Below are 22811 nucleotides of genomic sequence, written 5' to 3'. Positions count from 1 at the left end.
ATAACTGGCTTCAGCTGCCATAGCTTTAAGAAGGGAAAGGAGAGCAGAAAGGGAGAAGAGAAAGAGAAAGGGTTCCTTTTCTGGATTGCTATCCAGACACTTCTCCTGGAAAATACAATGTTGAGCAACAGGAGCAGACTTCGTTTTGGGTCTAAGGTTAATTAGCACACCCTTACTCACTGACCAAGTTCATACCAGAAGAATAGCCAATTGGACACGGCATTGGTGGGCTGCAGGGATTAGCAAAACTGCCCCCCAGCATGAATCACTGCCTCCAAGAGAGAAAAGGAGAAACAGTGAGGAAAAAAAAATACCAATTTTTCTTCAATTATATATACACAAGGCTGGGTTTTCACACAAACATTCAAAACCATTGAAGGATCTTAACCTAGAGAATTCTTCAGGAGTATTTGCTGAACACATTTAACATTTTGGCAGTACACAGCAGTCAGTTCATATTTTAACATCTGCCCAAATGCTGCACTGGGGGTGCAAGGATTAACACATTACTATGACATGTACAGCCAGGGCACTTACATTAACATGGTTCTCAGCTTCAGGAAGTCGTTGTGCTCTGGATTCTCCACTTCCACTACTCCCCAAGGATACAAACGACCTCGGACTTTTTTACCTTTTGCCTCAATCAACTGATTTGATCCAACTACAGCAAAAGGGGTACTGGCCTGTATTCACAAGAGAGAACACTTCAGTGTAATATCACAGCTGTTCAGTGACTGACCCACCTAAAATCAAACCTTCATAGTCTTCTGCTGCCAAGACCCAGATGCAAGTTTGACCAAAAGCCTTGTTGGACTGCACAGATAATGTTGAAAATATACAGAACAAAGGCATAATCCATCCTAAAGACCAGATACAATCCCAGACAGCTGACCCTGGAGATACCGTATGTATAAGGCTGCGGGATTATTTACTCCCAGACTACCCAAGCATGCCAATCCCATACAACGGGTACCTAAGCCAGTTTTCAGATGTATTCCAACATTATTATTGCATCTCATATATACCTACTTTCTCTTTCACTCCTGTGGATTAAACCTCAAATCTTAAAAGGACAGTGCACTAATCTACTGAACCTCGGTTCCCAGAAAGTAAATAAATCTGATGTTTCTCTCATACTTTCCATGTATCTCAGCATTATGTCAATGAGTGGGCATGGATTACCCATCACCAAGGCCATTGATTTAGTTTCCATTGAAATATGGATGGAATTGAATCCATAAAACACCAGCAAAATTCTCAGAAAATCCTAGGAAAAAAGTTGCAGTTTGACTTGTTAACACTGCGAATCAATGGCCCGGCCTATGACTTGACACAGAGACTTGCCTCAACGATCGAGGAACCATTCTTCTCTGAAAGAATGTTTACACACGCACATTTACAGAAATGCACAAGGAAGGATTCGTACACCTGCCTTAAAAATGGAGTCCAGAAGAGCTTAATGGATTGAAGTTCCACTTTATCTAGTGGTTGTCAATCTATTAGCTAAAGGCTAGGATATACATTTTGCAACCCATCTAGTCTAATGGAGAGTATTAGTTACTGATGGGGCTGCCTAATGTTCACTGGCCAAATGAAGTAACAGCTAAGGGTTACCTAAATGTTGAATATCTACTTTAGGTATGGTTTTCTTCATTCCCTAGTTGACAGTTTATTGAATTATCGAAATCAATGGCTCAACTTACTTTGCTCCTGAAAAAGTTGCCCCACAAAATCGATGAATAGTCTCGCACATTAATGAGCTTAGTTAACTCTGAAGGGTTCAACTCTACAAGTTGATACTTTGCACCCGAATAGCAAGTGCAGCAACACGATTCTGATAACACAAATACCATACTTCAGTGTCTGGATACAGGGTTCGACAATTAGTTCCTTCCATTAATATATCTCACTATGGTTCTGTTGCCTATTCAGACTCAGTACATGGTGGATTTTTCTTCTTTGAAGGAGACATCACTCAATGCGTAAGCCGGTTTACAAGCCAAAATGCATGCTTGTACTTGGTACCATAAATATGGTTTACTTCAAGCCAAGTATTTAAACTACCATTCAGTTTGAATACTCCCTTCATAGAAAATTTACGGCACAGAAGGAAGCCATTCAGCCCATCGTGTCCACGCCGGCCGAAATTGAGCCACTCAGCCTAATCCCACTTTCCAGCAATAGCCGTGGTCCGTAGCCTTGTAGGTCACGGCACTTCAGGTGCACGTCCAGGTACTTTTTAAAATGAGTTGAGCGTTTCTGCCTCTACCACCCTTTCAGGCAGTGAGTTTCAGACCATTACCACCCTCTGGTTGAAAAAAATTTTCCTCAGCTCCTCTCTAATCCTTCTACCAATCACTTTAAATCTATGACTTGGATGAAGGAACATAGTGTCTTGTGGCCAAATTTGCTGCTGATACAAAGATAGGTGGAAAAGCAAGTTGCGTTCAGGACACAAAGTGTCTGCAAAGGGATAGACAGGTTAAGCGAATGGGCAAAAATTTGGCAGATGGAATATAATGTGGGAAAATGTGAAGTCATCCACTTTGGGAGGAAAAATAAAAAAACAAAATATTATTTGAATGGAGAAATACTACAACATGCTGCAGTACAGAGGGATTTGGCTGTCCTCGAACATGAAACACAAAAAGTCGACATACAGGTGCAGCAGGTAATCTGGAAGGCAAATTGAATATTGGCCTTTATTTCTAGGGGGATGGAGTATAAAAGCAGGGAAGTCATGCTACAACTGTATATGGTGCAGGCGAGACCACACCTGGAGCACTGCGGACAGTTCTGGTGCCCTTATTTAAGGGCAAACATACTTGCATTGGAGGCAGTTCAGAGAAGGTTCGCTAGGTTGATTCCAGGTATGGAAGAGTTGTCTTATGAGGAAAGATTGAACAGGTTGGGTCTATACTCATTGGAGTTTAGAAGAATGAGAGGAGATATTATTGAAACATAAAAGATTCTGAGGGGACTCGATAGGGTAGATGCTGAGAGGATGTTACCCCTCATGGGGGAATCTAAAACTAGGGGGCATAGTCTCAGAATAAGGGGTCGCCCATTTAGGAGGAATTTCTTCTCCCAGAGGGTCATGAATCTTTCGAATTCTTTGCCCCAAAAAGCTGTGGAGGCTGAGTCATTGAATACATTCAAGGCTGAGTTAGACAAATTTTTGATCAGCAAGGGAGTCAAAGGATATGGGGAAAGGGCGGGAAAGTGGAGTTGAGGTAAAAATCAGATCAGCCATGATCTCATTAAATAGTGGAGCAGACTCGAGGGGCCGAATGGCCTACTCTTGCTCCTATCTTTTATGATCTTATGCACCCTGGTTATTGACCTCTCTGCTAAGGGAAATAGGTCCTTCCTATCCACTCTATCTAGGCCCCTCATAATTTTATACACCTCAATTAAATCACCCCTCAGCCTCCTCTGTTCCAAAGAGAACACCACCAGCCTATCTAATCTTTCCTCGTAGCTAAAATTCTCCAGCCCTGGCAACATCCTCGTAAATCTCCTCTGTAGCCTCTCTAGTGTAATTACATCCTTCCTGTAATGTGATGACCAGAACCGTACACAGTACTCAAGCTGTGGCCTAACCAGTGTTTTATACAGTTCCAGCATAACCTCTCTGCTCTTATATTCTATGCCTCGGCTAAGTATTCCAAATGCCTTCTTAACCACCTTATCTACCTGTCCTGCTACCTTCAGGGATCTGTGGACATATACTCCAAGGTCCCTCGCTTCCTCTACACCTCAGTATCCTCCCATTTATTGTGTACTCCCTTGCCTTGTTTGCCCTCCCCAAATGCATTACTGGATTGAATTCCATTTGCCACTTTTCTGCCCACCTGACCAGTCCATTGATATCTTCCTGCAGTCTACAGCTTTCCTCCTCACTATCAATCACATGGTCAATTTTTGCATCATCATCTGCAAACTTCCTAATCATGCCCCCTACATTTAAGTCCAAATCATGAATATATAATCACAAAAAATAAGGGACCCAGTACTGAGCCCTGCAGAACCCCATTAGAAACAGTCACAAAAACACCAGTCAACCATTACCCTTTGCTTCCTGCCACTGAGCCAATTTTGGATCGAACTTGCCACTCTCCCTTGGATCCCATGGGCTCATGCTTTTTTGACCAGTCTGCCATGTGGGACCTTGTCAAAAGCCTTGCTAAAATCCATGTAGACTACATCAAATGCACTACCCTCATCGACCCTCCTTGTTACCTCCTCAAAAAATTCAATCAAGTTAGTCAGACATGACCTTCCCTTAACAAATCCATGCTGACTGTCCTTGATAACTCCGTGCCTTTCTAAGTGACGGATTATCCTGCCTTCAGAATTGATTCCAATAATATGCCCACCACCAAGGTTAGACTGACTGGCCTGTAAACATTGACTAATTCAATTATGGCTGCAGGGTGCAGAAGCAATCTCGTACTATTATATCTAGAAGTGTCTGGGACCATGCAATGACAAAGGACAGATCCTCCGCTGAACTTAGGGAAATTCTCTCAATAAGGACTTCTGGACCACTCACTATAGGTGCTAACCTGTATGGTGTGGAGTCATGCTACCATTGTAACTTTTCCTTTCCGAACAAAGCTATTCAAGCCCATTTGATCTAAGATGGGCCAAAAACCTCCCCCTCCTTTTGGGAGCTCAAAGTATTAGGAGAAAAGTCTGGAGTTTTACCTGTCTAAGCAAATCTTCTTTATGGTTTCAGTAACCTCAATGCTGTATTTGATGTGGAGCTCTTACTCCCCTTCAAGGAGCAAGATTTCAAGGCCTCGTTAAGGATGTTATCCTACCTTTGAAGTGATCTTTGACCATTCACAATGAACTCTAGAGTCTGATGCTGGTTGTTAGATGACTTTGGAAGGCAGGCAGCATAAGCATCAGTCATAGTTATTAGTCATTGCAAAGGACCTACAGCAGGACGAGTCTCAACTTCAGCTTTGGCCTCAGTTGGAAACCTTTGGATTACCCCCAACAATATCACCAGATAGTGCAGGTCTTAAACAATGAACTTAAGGCAAAACTAAATATGTGCCAAAACCAGAAGTCATTGCCTGTACTGCAAAAACTTAATGTCAAATTTTTCCTGAACTCCGGAAAAATTATATTGTTAAGACTGCATTACCTGACTCCAGAGCAAAGCAGAGAGAAACTCCCTGGATTCTGCTTTGCTCTGGTCTTGACTCTGAATTTATACAACTTCAACGCCAATGCAAAGCAACATTACTCGGCATCAGTATAATGTAATGCAGCCTTAAATAGTTGACAGAATAACTACTTCTAGCATCAAACTGCTTACAATGGCAGGAGTAAACAAACTCAGATGTAATATCAGAACCAAGAGGTTATGTGCAGCAAGGGCAATATTAAAAAAACAAATTCTCAAGGCTACTAGGGTGATGCCGAGCTTGTAAAGGGATTGTGTCTTGATACTTCTTTTCCATTTAGACAACAGCCCACTCATTTTCAGATGGAAGATGAACAAAAGGATGTCTAGAAGTTTCCAAAACACACCCAATGCAAGAATAAGAGACTGTCCAGTTACCCATCAATCACAAGTTTAGTTTTTAAATTTCTGCTGGTAAGTACCTTAAGGACTCGAGTTTGCTCCTTGAAATCCTCATCCTCATCAGACTCCGCATCTGGCAGGTGGTAAATCCTAATACCATGCTCCTCAATCTCATCAAGGATCTTAAAACAAAATGATAAACATGGTAAAGTGAACAGAAACCAGAATATAACTCACTTACAGTGGCTAAAGAAGTCAAATTCAATTTTTATTACACTGGATTCTGAGATTTATAAAAATTGTTTTTGGGGATCACGTTCCTCAATTCCATCCACTTATAGTCAGGACCAATGGGTGCTGGCAACTGAATACATCAATTGCCATTACGTCCTATGTTTTAATGATGCTATTCCACAATTCCTTCAAAACCATAAATCAGTGCCCTTGATCATTAGTAACGCCATCTACAGATTATACACACATGCACACACAAGAGGGGACCACATTTAAGGTAATGCTGTAACATAAGGGCTGGACTCTAAATTGGAGAGCTGAAGGATCGCCACAAAATAACTTCCTCTTGTTCCTAGTACAGCATCAAGCATGGGATCTGGTCAGTCAGTTCCACAGCAGAATGATGGAATAATTGAAACTGAAATGTAAACAGATCTTGTCCTTATCTTACTTAATAACTTGCATTTATAAACGCCTTTCATGTAGAAAAATGTCCCAGGGTGCTTCACCGGCAAAGGGACGGGTTATGAAGGGTCAAAAGTGATTTGTTGAGAAGACTTTTAAAGATGGGGAGGGAGGTGGAGGGATTTGAGGATGGAGTTCCAACGAGTAAGGCTGAGACGACAGAAGATTCTGCCACTAAAAGAGGAGCAGTGAGACACGGCGCTGCGCAGGAGGCCAGAGTTAGAGGACCAGAGGGCATGAGAGGGACACAAAACTGGAGAGCATTTCAAAAGGTAAGATGGGGTGAGGATGTGGCAGGATCTGTAGTCAATTTTAAATTTAAACCGTTGGGGATGGGGGAGCAACAATTTGCATTTATGTAGCGCCTTCAACGTAGTAAAGATTCACAGCAGCATTATCAAACAAAATTTGACACCGAGCCACATAAGGAGGTATTAGGACATGTGACCAAAAGAGGTTTTAAGGAGTGTCTTAAAGGAGGAGAGGGGTTGCGAGGCAGAGAGGTTTAGGGAGGGAATTCCAGAGCTTAGGGCCTAGGCAGCTGAAGGTATGGCCGCCAATGGTGGAGCGATTAAAATCAGGGATGCACAAGAGGCCAGAATTGGAGGAGCACAGAGATCTCTGAGGGTTATAGAGCTGGAGAAGGTTACAAAGATAGAAAGAAGTGAGGCCATGGAGGGATTTGAAAACAAGGATCAGAGTTTTAAAAAAAAGAGGCATTGCTGGACCAGGAGCCAATGTAGGTCAGTGAGCACAGGGGTAATGGGAGAACGGGACTTGGTGTGAGTTAGGATACGGGTAGCAGAGTTTTGGATGTGTTCAAGTTTATGGGGGTTGGAAGCAGGGAGGTCGACCAGGAGAGCATGAGAATAGTCAATTCTAGGAGGTAACAAAGGAATGGATGAGGGTTTCACCAGATGAGCTGAGGTAGGGCGGAGACACGTGATGTTACGGAGGTGGACTTGGCGATGGAACGGATATAGGGTCGGAAGCTCATCTCAGGATCAAATAGAACGCCAAGGTTGCGAACGCTCTGGTTCAGCCTCAGACAGTGGCCAGGGAGAGGGATGGAGTTGGTGGCTAAAGTGGTGGTGACCAAAGACAATGGCTTCGGTCTTCCCAATATTTAGTTATAGGAAATTTCTGCTCATCCAGTCGGACAAGCAGCGTGACAAATTAGAGGCAGTGGAGAGGTCGAGAGAGGTGGTGGTAAGGTAGAGCTGGGAGTCATCACCCTACATGTGGAACCGGACGTCGTGTTTTCAGATGATGTCACCGAGGGGCAACATGTTAACGAGAAATAGGAGGGGGCCGAGGATAGATCCTTGGGGGACTCGAGGTAACGGAGAGGGAAAAGAAGCCATTACAGGTGTTTCTCTGACTACAACTGGATAGATAAGAATGGGACCGACGAGGACAGTCCACCCAGCTGAACGACAGGAGAGGCGTTGGAGGAGGATGGTGTGTGTGGTCAACCGTGTCAAAGGCTACGGACAGGTCGAGGAGGGATAGTTTACCACGGTCACAGTCACATAGGAGGTCATTTGTGACTCTGATAAGGGCCGTTTCAGTGCTGATTGGAGGAGTTCAAACGAGGAATTGTGGGAAAGATGGGCACGGATTTGGGAGGCGATAACGTATTCAAGGACTCAAGAGGTTGGAGATGGGGTGGTAGTTTGCAAGGGCAGAGAAGTCAAGGATTTTTTTCTGAGGAGGGAGGTGATGATGGCAGATTTTATGGGGAGGGGGACAGTGCCTGAGGAGAGAACACCATTAACGATATCAGCTAACGTGGGGGCCCGGAAGGGAAATTGGATGGTCAGCAGTTCGGTGGGAATAGGGTCGAGGGAGCAATAGGTGGGTCTCATGGACAAGATAAGCTTGTTGAGGGAATGAAGGGAGCTAGGAGAGAAACTAGAGAAAGATGTGAGTTCAGGGCTAGAGCAGGGGAGAACCTTAGGGGAAGTTTGGCTTGGGGGGGCTAGGGGAAGGAAGGGAAGCAGCAGAATGGATGGTCTCAATCTTAGTGACAAAGAAATCCAAGAGCTCCTCGCACTTGTTAGTATAGGATAGAGAGTGTTGGGCAAGTGGGGATAGTGCGGGACTGAACGTGAGTGACGAAATTTGCGACAATTTGGAATTGGAGAGTAGAGGTTGGGAAGGAACTGGAAGTCGAATCTAAAGTTGCCAACGTCAAGAATAAAAGTTTTGGTTGCGGTGGAAGTATGATAGGGGCAGAGGTGAAAGTAAGTGGTCTTGATAGTGAGTAGAATAGAGAACTTGAAGCTCGGCACAGGGTTAAACAGAATGTTGAGATTGTGAGCGGATAGGTTCAGCTGAGTGAGAAGACAGGGGGATGGAGTTGAAGGTGAGAGTGCAGTGTTTTTTTTTGCAGGGGCTGAAAATAATGATTGCAATCTTCCCAATATGGCTGGTCCAGTTAAGTTTTTGGTCAATGGTGACCCCCAGGGTGTTGATGGTGAGGGATTTGGCGATGGTAATGCCGTTGAATGTCAAGGGGAGGTGGTTAGACTCTCTCTTGTTGGAGATGGTCATTGCCTGGCACTTGTCTGAAATTTTGGCTCATCTGTGATTTAATGTTCAACAGGCAGTCTTGATGGCATGGAATTATACAGAAGTTACAATACAGGAACAGGCAATTCAGCCCAACTGGTATGTCAGTGTTTATGCTCCACACGAGCCTCCTCCCACTCGAATTACTACATACCTAGCACAAAGGAAGATGGTAGTGGTTTTTTGAGGCCAATCATCTCAGCCCCAGGGTATTGCTGCAGGAGTTCCTCAGGGCAGTGTCCTAGGTCCAACCATCTTCAGCTGCTTCATCATAAGGTCAGAAATGGGGATGTTCGCTGATGATTGCAGTGTTCAGTTCCATTCGCAACCCCTCAAATAATGAAGCAGTCCAAGCCCACATGCAGCAAAACCTGGACAACATCCAGGCTTAGGCTCATAAGTGGCAAGTAATATTCGCACCAGACAAGTGCCAGGCAATGACCATCTCCAACAAGAGAGAGTCTAACCACCTCCCCTTGACATTCAATGGCATTACCATCGCCAAATCCCCCACCAACACCCTGGGGGTCACCAATGACCAAAAACTTAACTGGACCAGCCATATAAATACTGTGGCTACAAGAGCAGGTCAGAGGCTGGGTAATCTGCGGCGAGTGACTCACCTCCTGACTCCCCAAAGCCTTTCCACCATCTACAAGGCACAAGTCAGGAGTGTGATGGAATACTCTCCACTTGCCTGGATGAGTGCAGCTCCAACAACACTCGAAGCACGACACCATCCAGGACAAAGCAGCCCGCTTGATTGGCACCCCATCCACCACCCTAAACATTCACTCCCTTCACCACCAGCGCACAGTGGCTGCACTGTGTACTATCTACAGGATGCACTGCAGCAACTTGCCAAGGCTTCTTCGACAGCACCTCCCAAACCCGCAACTTCTACCACCTAGAAGGACAAGAGCAGCAGGTACGTGGGAACAACACCACCTGCACGTTCCCCTCCAAATCACACACCATCCAGACTTGCAAATATATCGCCGTTCCTTCATCGTCGTTGGGTCAAAATCCTGGAACTCCCTTCCTAACAGCACTGTGAAAGAACCTTCAACACACGGACTGCAGCGATTCAAGGCGGCGGCTCACCACCACCTTCTTCTTAAGGGCAATTAGGGATGGGCAATAAATGCTGGCTTTGCCAGCAACGCCCACATCCCATGAACAAATTAAAAAAAACAGGGCTCACTGAGCACCTCTGTACTGAAATGCTGCAGTACTGGGCTCCTGTTATCACAGAGCTCATTGAGCACCTCTGGTAACAGGAGCCTACTACTGCAGCATTTCAGTACACAGGGCTCACCGAGGACCTCTGGTAACAGGAGCCTACTACTGCAGCATTTCAGTACCAAATGGACTGGTGTAAAATACTTGGCCAAGTGTGACTGAAAAAAGGCATTTGCCAACACTGCCCATCTTTGTGGTACAATCTTGAAAGCTGATATTGTTCCAGAATAGACGCATTCTTGTCCTATGTCATTAATTCTTTCAAACTTGTACAACAATGATGGGCCGTACCGAAAAATGTCTTTGCAGATGCACATGTCCAAATCATCAGGCATTTTACACAGGTCCAACTGGTACTGAAATGATGCAGTACCAGGCTAGTGTCACTAGAGGTCCTCAGTAGTTGGGTTTTTAGAACTGGAGGTGTTCAGCTGAAGAAAACTGAAGGTTCCTGAGGTGGAAGAAACTGGGACAATCCGGCATTTTGGTTTACACCCACATTGGTTACAATATTTTCTGAGCCCAGGCCAACTGTGTCAGTGTCACCCACAAACTGATCCCAGGCCAACTGTGTCAGTGTCACCCACAAACTGATCTCAGGCCAACTGTGTCAACGTATCTCTCAAACTGATCCCAGGCCAACTGTGTCAATGTATCCCTCCAACTGATCCCAGGCCAACTGTGCCAGTGTCACCCACAAACTGATCTCAGGCCAACTGTGTCAGTGTATCCCTCCAACTGTTCCCAGGCCAACTGTGCCAGTGTCACCCACAAACTGATCTCAGGCCAACTGTGTCAATGTATCCCTCCAACTGATCCCAGGCCAACTGTGCCAGTGTCACCCACAAACTGATCTCAGGCCAACTGTGTCAATGTATCCCTCCAACTGATCCCAGGCCAACTGTGCCAGTGTCACCCACAAACTGATCCCAGGCCAACTGTGTCAATGTATCCCTCCAACTGATCCCAGGCCAACTGTGCCAGTGTCACCCACAAACTGATCTCAGGCCAACTGTGTCAGTGTATCCCTCCAACTGTTCCCAGGCCAACTGTGCCAGTGTCACCCACAAACTGATCTCAGGCCAACTGTGTCAGTGTATCCCTCCAACTGTTCCCAGGCCAACTGTGCCAGTGTCACCCACAAACTGATCCCAGGCCAACTGTGTCAGTGTATCCCTCCAACTGATCCCAGGCCAACTACATCCATGTATCTCTCAAACTGAACCCAGGCCATCAACGTCCATGTATCCCACAAACTGAACCCAGGCCAACTGTGTCAGTGTATCCCTCCAACTGATCCCAGGCCAACTGTGCCAGTGTCACCCACAAACTGATCCCAGGCCAACTGTGTCAGTGTATCCCTCCAACTGATCCCAGGCCAACTGTGCCAGTGTCACCCACAAACTGATCCCAGGCCAACTGTGTCAACGTATCTCTCAAACTGATCCCAGGCCAACTGTGTCAATGTATCCCTCCAACTGATCCCAGGCCAACTGTGTCAATGTATCCCTCCAACTGATCCCAGGCCAACTGTGTCAATGTATCCCTCCAACTGATCCCAGGCCAACTGTGTCAATGTATCCCTCCAACTGATCCCAGGCCAACTGTGTCAACGTATCTCTCAAACTGATCCCAGGCCAACTGTGTCAGTGTATCCCTCCAACTGATCCCAGGCCAACTGTGTCAATGTATCCCTCCAACTGATCCCAGGCCAACTGTGTCAACGTATCTCTCAAACTGATCCCAGGCCAACTGTGTCAGTGTATCCCTCCAACTGATCCCAGGCCAACTACATCCATGTATCTCTCAAACTGAACCCAGGCCATCAACGTCCATGTATCCCACAAACTGATCCCAGGCCAACTACATCCATGTATCTCTCAAACTGAACCCAGGCCATCAACGTCCATGTATCCCACAAACTGAACCCAGGCCAACTATGTCGATGTATCCCACAAACTGAGCCTGGGCCAACTGCACCAGTGTATCTCAAAAAGGGAATAAGAGGGCAAAGAGTGAGTATGAGAATGGATTAGCGGCTAACATAAAAGGGAACCCAAACAGTCAAAAGGTGGGACCGATTAGGGACAAAAAGGGAGATCTTCTTGTGGAGTCAGAGGGCATGGATGAGGTACTAAATGAATACTTTGCATCTGTCTTCACTAAATTGGATGCTGCCATTGTAGCACTAAAGGAGGAAGTAGTAGCAATATTGGATAGGATAAAAATAGATAAAGAGGTACTTAAAAGATTGGTAGTACTCAAAGTAGAAAAAAAATCGTCCTGTCCAGATGGGATGCATCCTAGATTGCTGAAGGAAGTACGGGTGGAAATTGCTGAGGCTCTGGCCACAACCTTCCAATCCTCCTTAGACATGGGGACAGCGTCAGAGGATTACTAATGTTACACCCCTGTTCAAAAAAGGAGAAGTATAAGCCCGGCAATTACAGGCCAGTCAGCCTAACGTCGGTGGTGGGGAAACTTTGAGACAATAATCCGGGACAAAATTAATTGCCACAAGTATGGGCAAATAAATGAATGTCAACATGGATTTGTTAAAGGAAAATCGTGTTTGACTAACCTGATTTGAGTTCTTTGATGAAGTATTGGAGAGGGTTGATGAGGGTAGTGTGGTTGATGTGTATATGGACTTTCAAAAGGTATTGATAAAGTACCACATAATAGATCTGTTAGCAAAATTAAAGCTCATGGGATTAAAAGGGACAGTGGCGGCATGGATACAAAATTAGCTAGGGGACAGAAAGCAGAGAGTAGTGGTGAACGGTTGTATTTCAGACTGAAGGGAAGTATACAGTGGTGTTGCTCAGGAGTTGGTATTAGGACCACAGCTCTTTTTGATATAGATTAATGATCTGGACTTGGGTATAGAGGGTATAATTTCAAAGTTTGCAGATGACACAAAACTCGGAAATGTAGTAAACAATGTGGAAGATAGTAACAGACCTCAGGAGAACATAAACAGACTGGTGAAATGGGCAGGCACATAGCAGATGAAATTTAACGCAGGGTCGTTTAAAGTGATGCATTTTGGTAGGAAGAATGAGGATAGGCAATATAAACTAGATGGTACAATTTTAAAGGGGTGCAAGAACAGAGGGGCCTGGGGTGCACAAACAAATCTTTGAAGGTGACAGGACAAGGTGAGAAGGCTGTTAAAAAGGCATTTATAAATAGAGGTATAGAGTACAAAAGCAAGGAAGTTATGCTAAACCTTTATAGAAGACTGGTTAGGCCTCAGCTGGAGTATTGTGTTCAATTCTGGGCACCATACTTTAGGAAGGATGTCAAGGCCTTAGAGGGGGTGCGGAAGAGAGCTGGGGTTGTTCTCCTTAGAACAGAGAAGGTTAAAGGGAGATTTGATACGTGTTCAAGATCAACAGTTTTGATGGAGTAAATAAGGAGAAACTGTTTCCAGTGGCAGAAGAGTCGGTAATCAGAGGGCACAGATTTAAGGTGATTGGCAAAAGATCCACAGGCGACATGGGGAAACATTTTTTTACGCAGCGAGTTATAATGATCTGGAATGCGCTGTCTCAAAGGGTGGTGGAAGCAGATTCAACAGTAACTTTCAAAGGGGAAATTGATAAATACTTGTAGGGAAAGAGCAAGGGAATGGGACTAATTGGATAACTCTTTCAAAAGAGCCGGCACAGGCATGATGGGCTGAATGGCCTCCTCCTGTGCTGTACCTCCTATGATACTATGAAACTGAGCCCAGGCCAACTGCATCAGTGTATCCCACAAAGTGAGCCGAGATGGACTGCACCAGGCACAGTGTATTCCACAACTCAATTTGTTAATTGAAGCTCATGACCTTTAATTGTCTGCTCTGGTTCTGCACAAACTTTTTAATTCTATATTATCCAATCATATTAGTAATTGTAAAACAGGTCCATATTCTTGGTCAAAGAAGTGGGTTTTAAGGTGGGTCTTAAAAGGAAGATAGGGAGGTTGAGAGGAAATTCCAAAAGGTAGGGTCTAGACAGCTATCAATGGTGCAGCAAAGGGTGCGGAGGATGCACAAGAGGCTGGAGTCAGAAAAACGCAAGTTCAGGGAGTGTTTTGTAATGCTGGAGGAGGGTTCAGAGATGGAGTAGAATTTTAAATTGAAGGCATGGGTGACCAGGACCTAATGTAGGTCAGCAAGAACAGGGGTGATGGGTAAGCAGGACTTGGTGTGGGATAGGCTACAGTTTTGGATGAGCTGAAGTTAATGAAGGGTGGAGAATGTGAAGGCAGCCAAGAGAGGATTGGAATAGTCGAGTCTGTAGGTGACAAAGGCATGCAAGAAGGGCTGGGTCAGGGGAGGACAAACAGTTTGATTTAGAGGGGAAAAATAGAGAGAGTAAACTAGCAGGGAACATAAAAACTGACTGTTAAAAGCTTTTATAAATATGTCAAGAGAAAAAGATTAGCGAAGACAAATGTAGGTCCCTTGCAGTCAGAAATGGGGGAAATTATAATGGGGAACAAAGAAATGGCAGAACAATGAAACACATACTTTGGTTCTGTCTTCACAAAGGAGGACACAAATAACCTCCCAGAAATGTTAGGGAACCAAGGGTCTAGTGAGAGGGAGGAACTGAAGGAAACCAGTATTAGTAAAAAAATGCTAGGGAAATTAATGGGGCTAAAGGCTGACAAATCCCCAGGGCCTGGTAATCTGCATCCCAGAGTACTAAAGGAAGTGGCCCTGGAAATAGTGGATGCATTGGTGGTCATCTTCCAAAATTCTATGGACTCTGGAACTGTTCCTACAGATTGGAGGGTGGCAAATGTAACCCCGCTATTTAAAAAAGGAGGGAGAAAAAAAAACAGGGAATTACAGATCAGTTAGCCTAACATTGGTAGTGGGGAAAATGCTAGAGTCTATTATAAAAGATGTGATAACAGAACACTTGGAAGACATTAACGGGATTGGACAAAGTCAGCATGGGTTTATGAAAGGGAAATCATGCTGAACAAATCTACTGGAGTTTTTTTTTTGAGGATGTAACTAGTAGAATAGACAGGGGAGAACCAGTGGATGTGATGTACTTGGATTTTCAGAAGGCTTTTGATAAGGTCCCACACAAGAGGTTAGTGGACAAAATTAAAGCACATGGGATTGGGGGGAATATACTGGCATAGATTGAGAATTGGTTGACCGGCAGGAAACAGAGAGTAGGAATAAATGGGTCTTTTTCCTGGTGGCAGGCAGTGACTAGTGGGGTATCGCAGGGATCAGTGCTTGGGCTCCAGCTATTCACAATATAGATCAATGATTTGGATGAGGGAACTAAATGTAACATTTCCAAGTTTGCAGATGACACAAAGCTGGGGTGGAACGTGAGATGTGAGGAGGACGCAAAGAGGCTCCAATGTGATTTAGACAAGTTGGGTGAGTGGGCAGATGCAGTATAACATGGATAAATGTGAGGTTATCCACTTTGGTTGTAAAAACAGAAAGGCAGATTATCTGAATGGTGATAGATTGGGAAAAGGGGAGGTGCAACGAGACCTGGGTGTCCTTGTACACCAGTTGCTGAAAGCGAGCATTCAGGTGCAGCAAGCAGTTAGGAAGGCGAATGGTATGTTGGCCTTCAGTGCACGAGGATTTGAGTACAACAGCAGGGATGTCTTACTGCAGTTATACAGGGCCTTGGTAAGACCACATCAGGAGTATTATGTGCAGTTATCTGAGGAAGGATGTCCTTGCCATGGAGTAAGTGGAATGAAGGTTCACCAGACTGATCCTGGGATGGCAGGACTGACTTACGAGGAGAGATTGGGTCGACTAGGTCTATATTCACTAGAGTTTAGAAGAACGAGAGGTGATCTCATCGAAACATATAAAATTCTAACAGGACTAGATTAGATGCAGGGAGGATGTTCCCGATGGCTGGGGAGTCCAGAACCAGGGGTCACAGTCTCCGGATACGGGGAATGCCATTTAGAACCAAGATGAGGAGAAATTTCTTCACTCAGAGGGTGGTGAACCTGTGGAATTCTCTACCACAGAAGGCAGTGGAGGCCAAGTCATTAGATGTATTCAAGAAGGAGATAGGTATATTTCTTAATGCTAAAGGGAGCAAGGAATATGGGGAAAAAGCATTGTGTTAAACGATCAGCCATGATCATTTTGAATGGCGGAGCAGGCCCGAAGGGCCGAATGGCCTACTCTTGCTCCTATTTTCTATGTTTCTATGAATCGAACAACATTAAGGATATAGAAGTAGGTGGTCTTTCTGATGGTGAGGATATTGGGTCAGAAGCTCAGCTCGGGGTCAAATAGGACACCGAGATTCCGAACAGTCTGGTTCAACCTCAGGCAAAGTACAGGAAGTGGGATGGAATCGGTGGCAAGATTACGGAGTTTGTGGCAGGGGCTGAAGACAATGGATTTGTTCTTCCCAAAGTTTAACAAGGAAATTACAGCTAATCCAAGATTAGATATCAGACAAGAAGTATGACAACAGAGGCAGGGGTGGGGTCGAGACAGGTGGAGGAGAGGTAGATCTGGTTGTTGTCAGTGTACATGTGAACACTGATCCCATATCTTTGGATTATTTTGCCAAATGGCAACATGCAGTTGAGGAAAAGGAGGAGGCCAAGGTTAGATCTTGAGGAGGCTCCTGAGGTAACAATGTGGGGGCAGTAAGAGAAGCCATTGCTGGAGATGCTCTCCCCACAAATTGATATGTTAGAATAGAACCAAGTGAGATCGAACACATCAAAGCTGTAAGGAGGGACAGTGCACCAGTCGCAGTCACAAAAAGATGTTTGTGACTTTGATATTGGCTGTTTCAGTGCTGTAACAATGGTGGAAACCCAACTGGAGAGTTTCAAACATGAAGCTGCAGAAAAGATTGACATGGATTTAGGAAGTAACAACACGTTCAAGGACTATGGAGAGGAAGGGGAGTCGGAGATGGGGAAGTAGTTTACAATGAGAGAGAACGAGGGTGGGTTTTCTGAAAAGGAGTTGATGACAGCTTTGGGGGGGGGGGGGGGGTGGGGGAGGAGAACAGTACCCGAGGAGAGGGAACTATTTACAATTGCAGCTAGCATGGGTGTCCAGAAGCGAAGCTGAATGGTCAGCATTTTAGTGGGAATAGGGTCAAGGGAGCAGAAGGTGGGTTTCATGGACAAGATGAGCTCATAAAAAGCACGAGGGGAGATAGGAGAGAAACTAGAAAAAACAAGCTGGTTCAGGGCTCGGGCAACGGAGAGCCTGGAGGAAGGTTTGACTTGATGAAAAGGGAAAGTCCGTGAGCTCCTCCAACGTTTTTAGAGGCAGTGGAAGGGGAGAGGGATTTATGGAGATGCTTGATGGTGGACAAAAGAAGCCAGGGTTATGTTTGCCCTCTAGAATGATCCTGGAGTAGTGAGCGGTTTTGGTAGAGGAGGGCAGTGAAGTCCAATAGTGTTTGATGTGGTCCAGGAAGATCGTGATGGATGGCTAAACCAGTTGTGCGCCATATACGCTTACATCCGCACTCCTGGGACTTGAGGGAGCGAAGATGGAGGCCATGCCAGGGGAAACAAGTGGAATGGGAGAGACTGAAGGTTTTTGGTGGACAAGGGCATCAAAGGTGGAAGAGAGGGAGTGGTCGAGTAGATCAACTGCTTAAGTATCATGGTGAAAGGAGGGCCAAAGGTGAGGCAGTTGTCAACTTGAAAGTACAATTATAAGTGACTTGGGAAGAGAGATTTTTCCAGGACAGATGCAGAAGGAAATGGGGTTGGAAGGAGCAGAGGAAATGGCCTTGCCTGTGATCAAGACCATGGGAGTAGAGGGGCCACCGGATTGGCCAATAAACATTTGCTATGCTAGAAATTTACATTAAATGGTAATCGCTTGACAGGTTACAATTGGGAAAGGAGGCCGCAAAGCTGTTTATCTCAAGACATCTGAGTTTCTCCCAATATGCCTGGAAAGAAGCAAGTCTGATCCAATCAACAGTGCTCAAGAGATTCAACTGCATACTGAAGCCCACAGAAAACTGTAGTGCTCATGTACACTGCCATTTAACCCATTAAAACAAAAGGACAAACCATTTCAGGTGACTCAAACTGTTGCCCGGATGGCATTTAAGGCGATCAGCCATATTTCCCACCCACTTTAACTCTGCAAATGAATATGACAACAAAAGGGTTTAACATTTCTATTCCATTGGTGATAATACCACAGCTCAAGAGCATGCAATTGAAGTGAAATTATAGTCACTCAACTGGCAGCTTGGTGTAATGTTTCCAGTGCCTTTTCAAAAGTTAGTTTCTTAGCATCTCGCCAGTAACCCACAATCACTTACACCATGGAACATGTATTTTGCTGCTCCTCCACTCAAATTGTATTCTATAATGCTCGTGATTTGCATATTATGGAATTTCAGTCCTATAACACCACCACAATCATATTATGCCAAGTACATGACTATTAATTTCAGGTGTAAAATTTCAGAAGTAAATTTCCAGTGAATGATCACTTACAGATAGAGAGCAAGACAGTAGAAAGAACAGCCTATTCAAACAATGTGTTGCTGGCGGGCTTCTTTACAGAATGCAACACACTGCACCACAGAGTGACAAGACACAGGTCTGTGTGTCTGATTCCCCATGCAATAAGTTCCTGATTTCAATCAGTGTCACTCGGGGCAGTTACTAAGTGGGAGCCAAAAATAAAAAGAACAAAAACTACAAGGCCAATCATACTATTCTAATAGAGCCCATCCACCTGCTGAGACAGTGTTACCTGTCTTCTGCCGAAGCACAGTTAACATCCCAGGCAGGTCAAGAATGGGAGCTCAGACATACATGGAGCAGCAAGGCTACCAATAGTCACAACTGAAGGGGAAGTGGCCCAGAGACTGTATGAGGTACCATTGCCATACATTAAGTTCTCACTGGTGATAGAGCTCCAAATTTTCTTACACTTGTGCAATGATCATTAGTCTGAAATTTCTGAACAATCATTATCTTTCACAGAATCTGACATACTGGTTACTGTGCCTACCCTTCTTTTGAGCCTCTCTCTTTCCTTCAGTGTAAGGGTGTCAGCCTTAGCGATGACAGGAACAACGTTCACTTTATTGTGTATAGCCTTCATGAACTCCACATCCAGGGGCTTCAATCTAAAAACACAAATACAACAGGTAACTGGAAGAGTTTTCTGACAGACCATTTTAAGCACTGCTGACATGGCTCATAATCTGAGCTTTCCTGCGTTTGTCTTATTTGATTACATTTATGATGGACTGAGAAGAGAAAGGAGAGAAAGCAAACAAAAGGACAAACAGAATAAGCAATGGAAATAAATCATAAAAAGAACTGAATTTTAGGGACAGAGACTGGACTCTCACATTCCCACCTCAGGAGGCACGCTGACCCGCAGAAAAGCTTGGCATTAGCCCTCAAACTGAACCACGTTAACTAGTTTCTCATTTCCTACTCTAGATTACATCTGCCATTGCACACCATTTTAAATGTCCAATTTGGTAGTTTCCAGGTCACAGTTAATAGCTTGAAGCAGAGAGAACTTTGCAATGACGACGTGAGCCGGTCCAATTCTCGATCACAATGGGGCTCCTGCAACAACTCGCTGCCAGATTATATTTTGTTTCCCTGAACCAGTAACGATGCTTACCCATGGCCGAAAGGAGAGATGAAATAAAAGCAACAGTGGACCCGGTTATCAACAATGTGGCGTCTGTTCAATCCACTTTCATCATGCAGGTAGCGCTCAAACTGTTCATCAATGTACGAAATAATAGTCTTAAAGCTGAGAAAGATCAGAAAAAACAATCAACAGGCTGGACTGGGACGCACCCAAACCTTCTACCAGAACTCACCGGGCAGTTCAAGAGGTTTACAAGATATCTGTGGGGGTTCCAGAATACTGCACCAATCCTTCAAACTTATTGCTTAATATGCCAAACATAGAGCATAGATGGTCTCAAATAATTTTTACTCCGGTAATCGCAGTATTAAACTGCTATAAGTTGCAGGTAGTATGACCCACGACAGTGCCAATGGCAGCTACAGCAAAGACAGATCCCTGCAATTGCACTGTAGCTGCCAGCCTCCAGTGGCAGGTGTGCGCCATTGTGCCTGCCAGCCAAGAGTGGCAGGTGTGCACCATTGTGCCTGCCAGCCACCAGTGGCATGTACCACCCATCAAAACAAAAGGTTCGCACCATTACACATACCAGCTAGCGACTCGTGCCAGCCATTAGTAACAACTATCTATCATTGTGCCTGCCAGTCACAGGAGCAACAGGCCACGATAAACCTGCGTCTTTGCATTCACCAGCCACGACAGTGACAGACCCTGCCATTGTGAGAAACACCAAAATTTGGCTACAGCTGATGCCAAAATATGACATTCCAAATAAGGTTATAATACACTGGAATATTAAAAAATCATTTAAAAAGGAATTAAAATGTACAGGAAACTGCAGAAAACAGACCAAAACCATGAAGTGCTATTACATTGGAAAAGAAATAACTTTAAAAGTAAAATTTTAAATGGTTTCAAAGAGTAGAGGCACCTTTGTATGCAGATACACAAGCCATTAAAAGTAGACAAGTAGCACAAGTAGACAAGGGCATAAAATGGCAAACAGAACTCTTGGTATTGTATCCAGAGGTATACAAAAAGCGAAGAGTTAAGACTGAACTTGTACAAGATCTTAATTAGGCTGCAACTGGAGTATTGCAGGCGGTTTTGGACACCCATTATAGAAAAGATATAAAAGCAACGGAAACGATAGTGTAGATTCTCTAGGATGCTACCGAGGATGAGGAGTTAAGGATTTTTTTCATTAGAGCCAAGGAGGATAAGGGGTGAATTCAAAGAAGTCTCAATGATTACATGGAGGCTAGAGAGAGATTTAAACACCAGGACGAGAATTTTAATTTTGAGGAGTTGGGACACAGTTTTTTAACAATATTCTACAGCAGCAAGTTCTCCTAGGTACGCAGACTGTTACCACATTTTCATGACTGCTCAGCCAACAGATCACTAGAATCCAAAATTTAAACAAACCGTAAATTGACTTCAAACTGGGATCGCAAAACCCGCTCCAATTCAATTATTTATTATTGTTATTTACAACAGGCTGACATACCAGTCCTGGCTGTTTATGGCATCCCCATATCCTGGTGTATCAACCACCGTCAGACGCAGCTTCACACCACGCTCTTCAATCTCTACAGTGGAAGCCTCAATCTGGACTGTCCTTTCAATTTTCTCTGAAATAAAGACAGATGCTTGTGAACCAATATGCTGGTGTTTCATCAACTACACAATTTGGGCTAATGACATAATTAGGTTTGAGTAACTTGGTAAGTTCTTCGGGTGAGACACCCTCTCGACAGATTTAACTCTTTCCTGGGAGACTCTGCACCATCCTCATCTCAGAGGGTGGGCAAGAGACCTAATCTTGGATCCCTGTCAAACTGGAGTCATAAACAGCCACAAGGATGTTCAAAAGTGGCACAGGAGACATTTCTTCCCCCTTCCTCCGATGAGAACGTACTTGCTCCCTGGCTCAAAGCCACGCCAATGTCACAGTTGGCATCAGTAGCCAGGCGAAGCACTATGGGTACAAACCCACATCCTGCCTTTTCATGGAAAAGTGCACTGCACATGGGCCAGATCATGCCCTTCCATCAGTTAGATAACAAATTTCACCTCTCTCTGCACGACCTATGCTACTAACTCCAGATGAGGCATTATCTTTAGAATTATGCAATACTTCTTCCACTTCCCAACAGTCTGTGTGTTATGTTCATCCCATGACCAAAGACAGGCCAGAAAGCTAAGGGAAACTCTGGCTGTGTGTTGAGAGGTGGAATGGCAAGGAGATATGAATACAGACCCTCAACAGGGCAGCAACAGCAAAATGCACAAAGGCCAAGTCAGGATCATACATTGCATTTACTGGACACTACGCAAGTTCCACAGATTTCATCCCTTTATACCAGATTAATGCTGGAAGCTTACCTTCCTACACATATTCTGGTCATGCCCCTGCATTCAGCCATTCTGGAAATTGGTCCAAGAGACGAAGACCACAACTTGTCCTACAATTTCAGAGGAGCCAGCTCAATGCTTTTTGGGCTTACCCATGGGAAAATGAGTCCCATCACCCCAAAATGAGGTTAACACAGCTCATCACTAATTGCAAGAAGATGCATTCCCTCTCTGTGCCAAAGTGAAGCCCTGCCCTCAACCAGGTCACTGAAGCACGTGTAGGACAGAGTCAGAATAAGCTATGTTTGGCTTCTGCCTGGAACTGGAGAAATACCAAACAATTTGATATACATTCCTGGAGGCTCACAACATAAATTGCCCCTCCTGCACAGTGATCTACCCACTAACCCCAATTGACATGACCACCCCAGTCCTAAAACCTAATCCTCAGAAACCAACATCGAACTAGTTGCCACAACCGCATGACCCGCATTGCTCTCAGCTCAAGCACTGTTCAAAAGTGAAATGGCTTATGCGCGCTTTTGAGAATTCAATTATAAAAATAGTACATCCCCAGCACCTTACCTGCAGCTCCAGGGATAACTCTCTCAGGGTAGAGGTCAGTCAGGAAGAGGCTGTTAATAAGTGTTGATTTGCCGAGGCCAGACTCACCTGCATAGAAAAACAATTTCACATTAAAATACACCACCTCCAGCCTTCTGCATTAACTAATGCATTTGACTTCATAGTTTACCCAATGAGTTGACATCGAAGATT

At 44.6% G+C, this 22811-nt stretch overlaps 1 protein-coding gene across 2 annotated transcripts in view; it reads right to left on the bottom strand.

Annotated features, from left to right (window-relative positions):
• The window catches only part of septin2 (septin 2), a 104198-nt gene that overhangs the window by 19603 nt on the left and 61784 nt on the right, over positions 1 to 22811 (bottom strand). For both annotated transcript variants that reach the window (XM_067995626.1, XM_067995627.1), the window contains exons 4-9: positions 22620 to 22706; positions 21187 to 21310; positions 19704 to 19838; positions 19074 to 19191; positions 5623 to 5724; positions 538 to 683 (exon numbers count right to left, since the gene is read on the bottom strand). In XM_067995626.1, coding sequence (XP_067851727.1) covers positions 538 to 683; positions 5623 to 5724; positions 19074 to 19191; positions 19704 to 19838; positions 21187 to 21310; positions 22620 to 22706 — 712 coding nt within the window. The remainder of the gene's footprint in view (positions 1 to 537; positions 684 to 5622; positions 5725 to 19073; positions 19192 to 19703; positions 19839 to 21186; positions 21311 to 22619; positions 22707 to 22811) is intronic.

Source organism: Heptranchias perlo, chromosome 13 (genome assembly GCF_035084215.1).
Source record: "Heptranchias perlo isolate sHepPer1 chromosome 13, sHepPer1.hap1, whole genome shotgun sequence".
NCBI classification, from domain to species: domain Eukaryota; kingdom Metazoa; phylum Chordata; class Chondrichthyes; order Hexanchiformes; family Hexanchidae; genus Heptranchias; species Heptranchias perlo.
The sequence above is the reverse complement of the archived record's forward strand: the minus strand, read 5'-3'. Positions and strand labels throughout refer to the sequence as shown.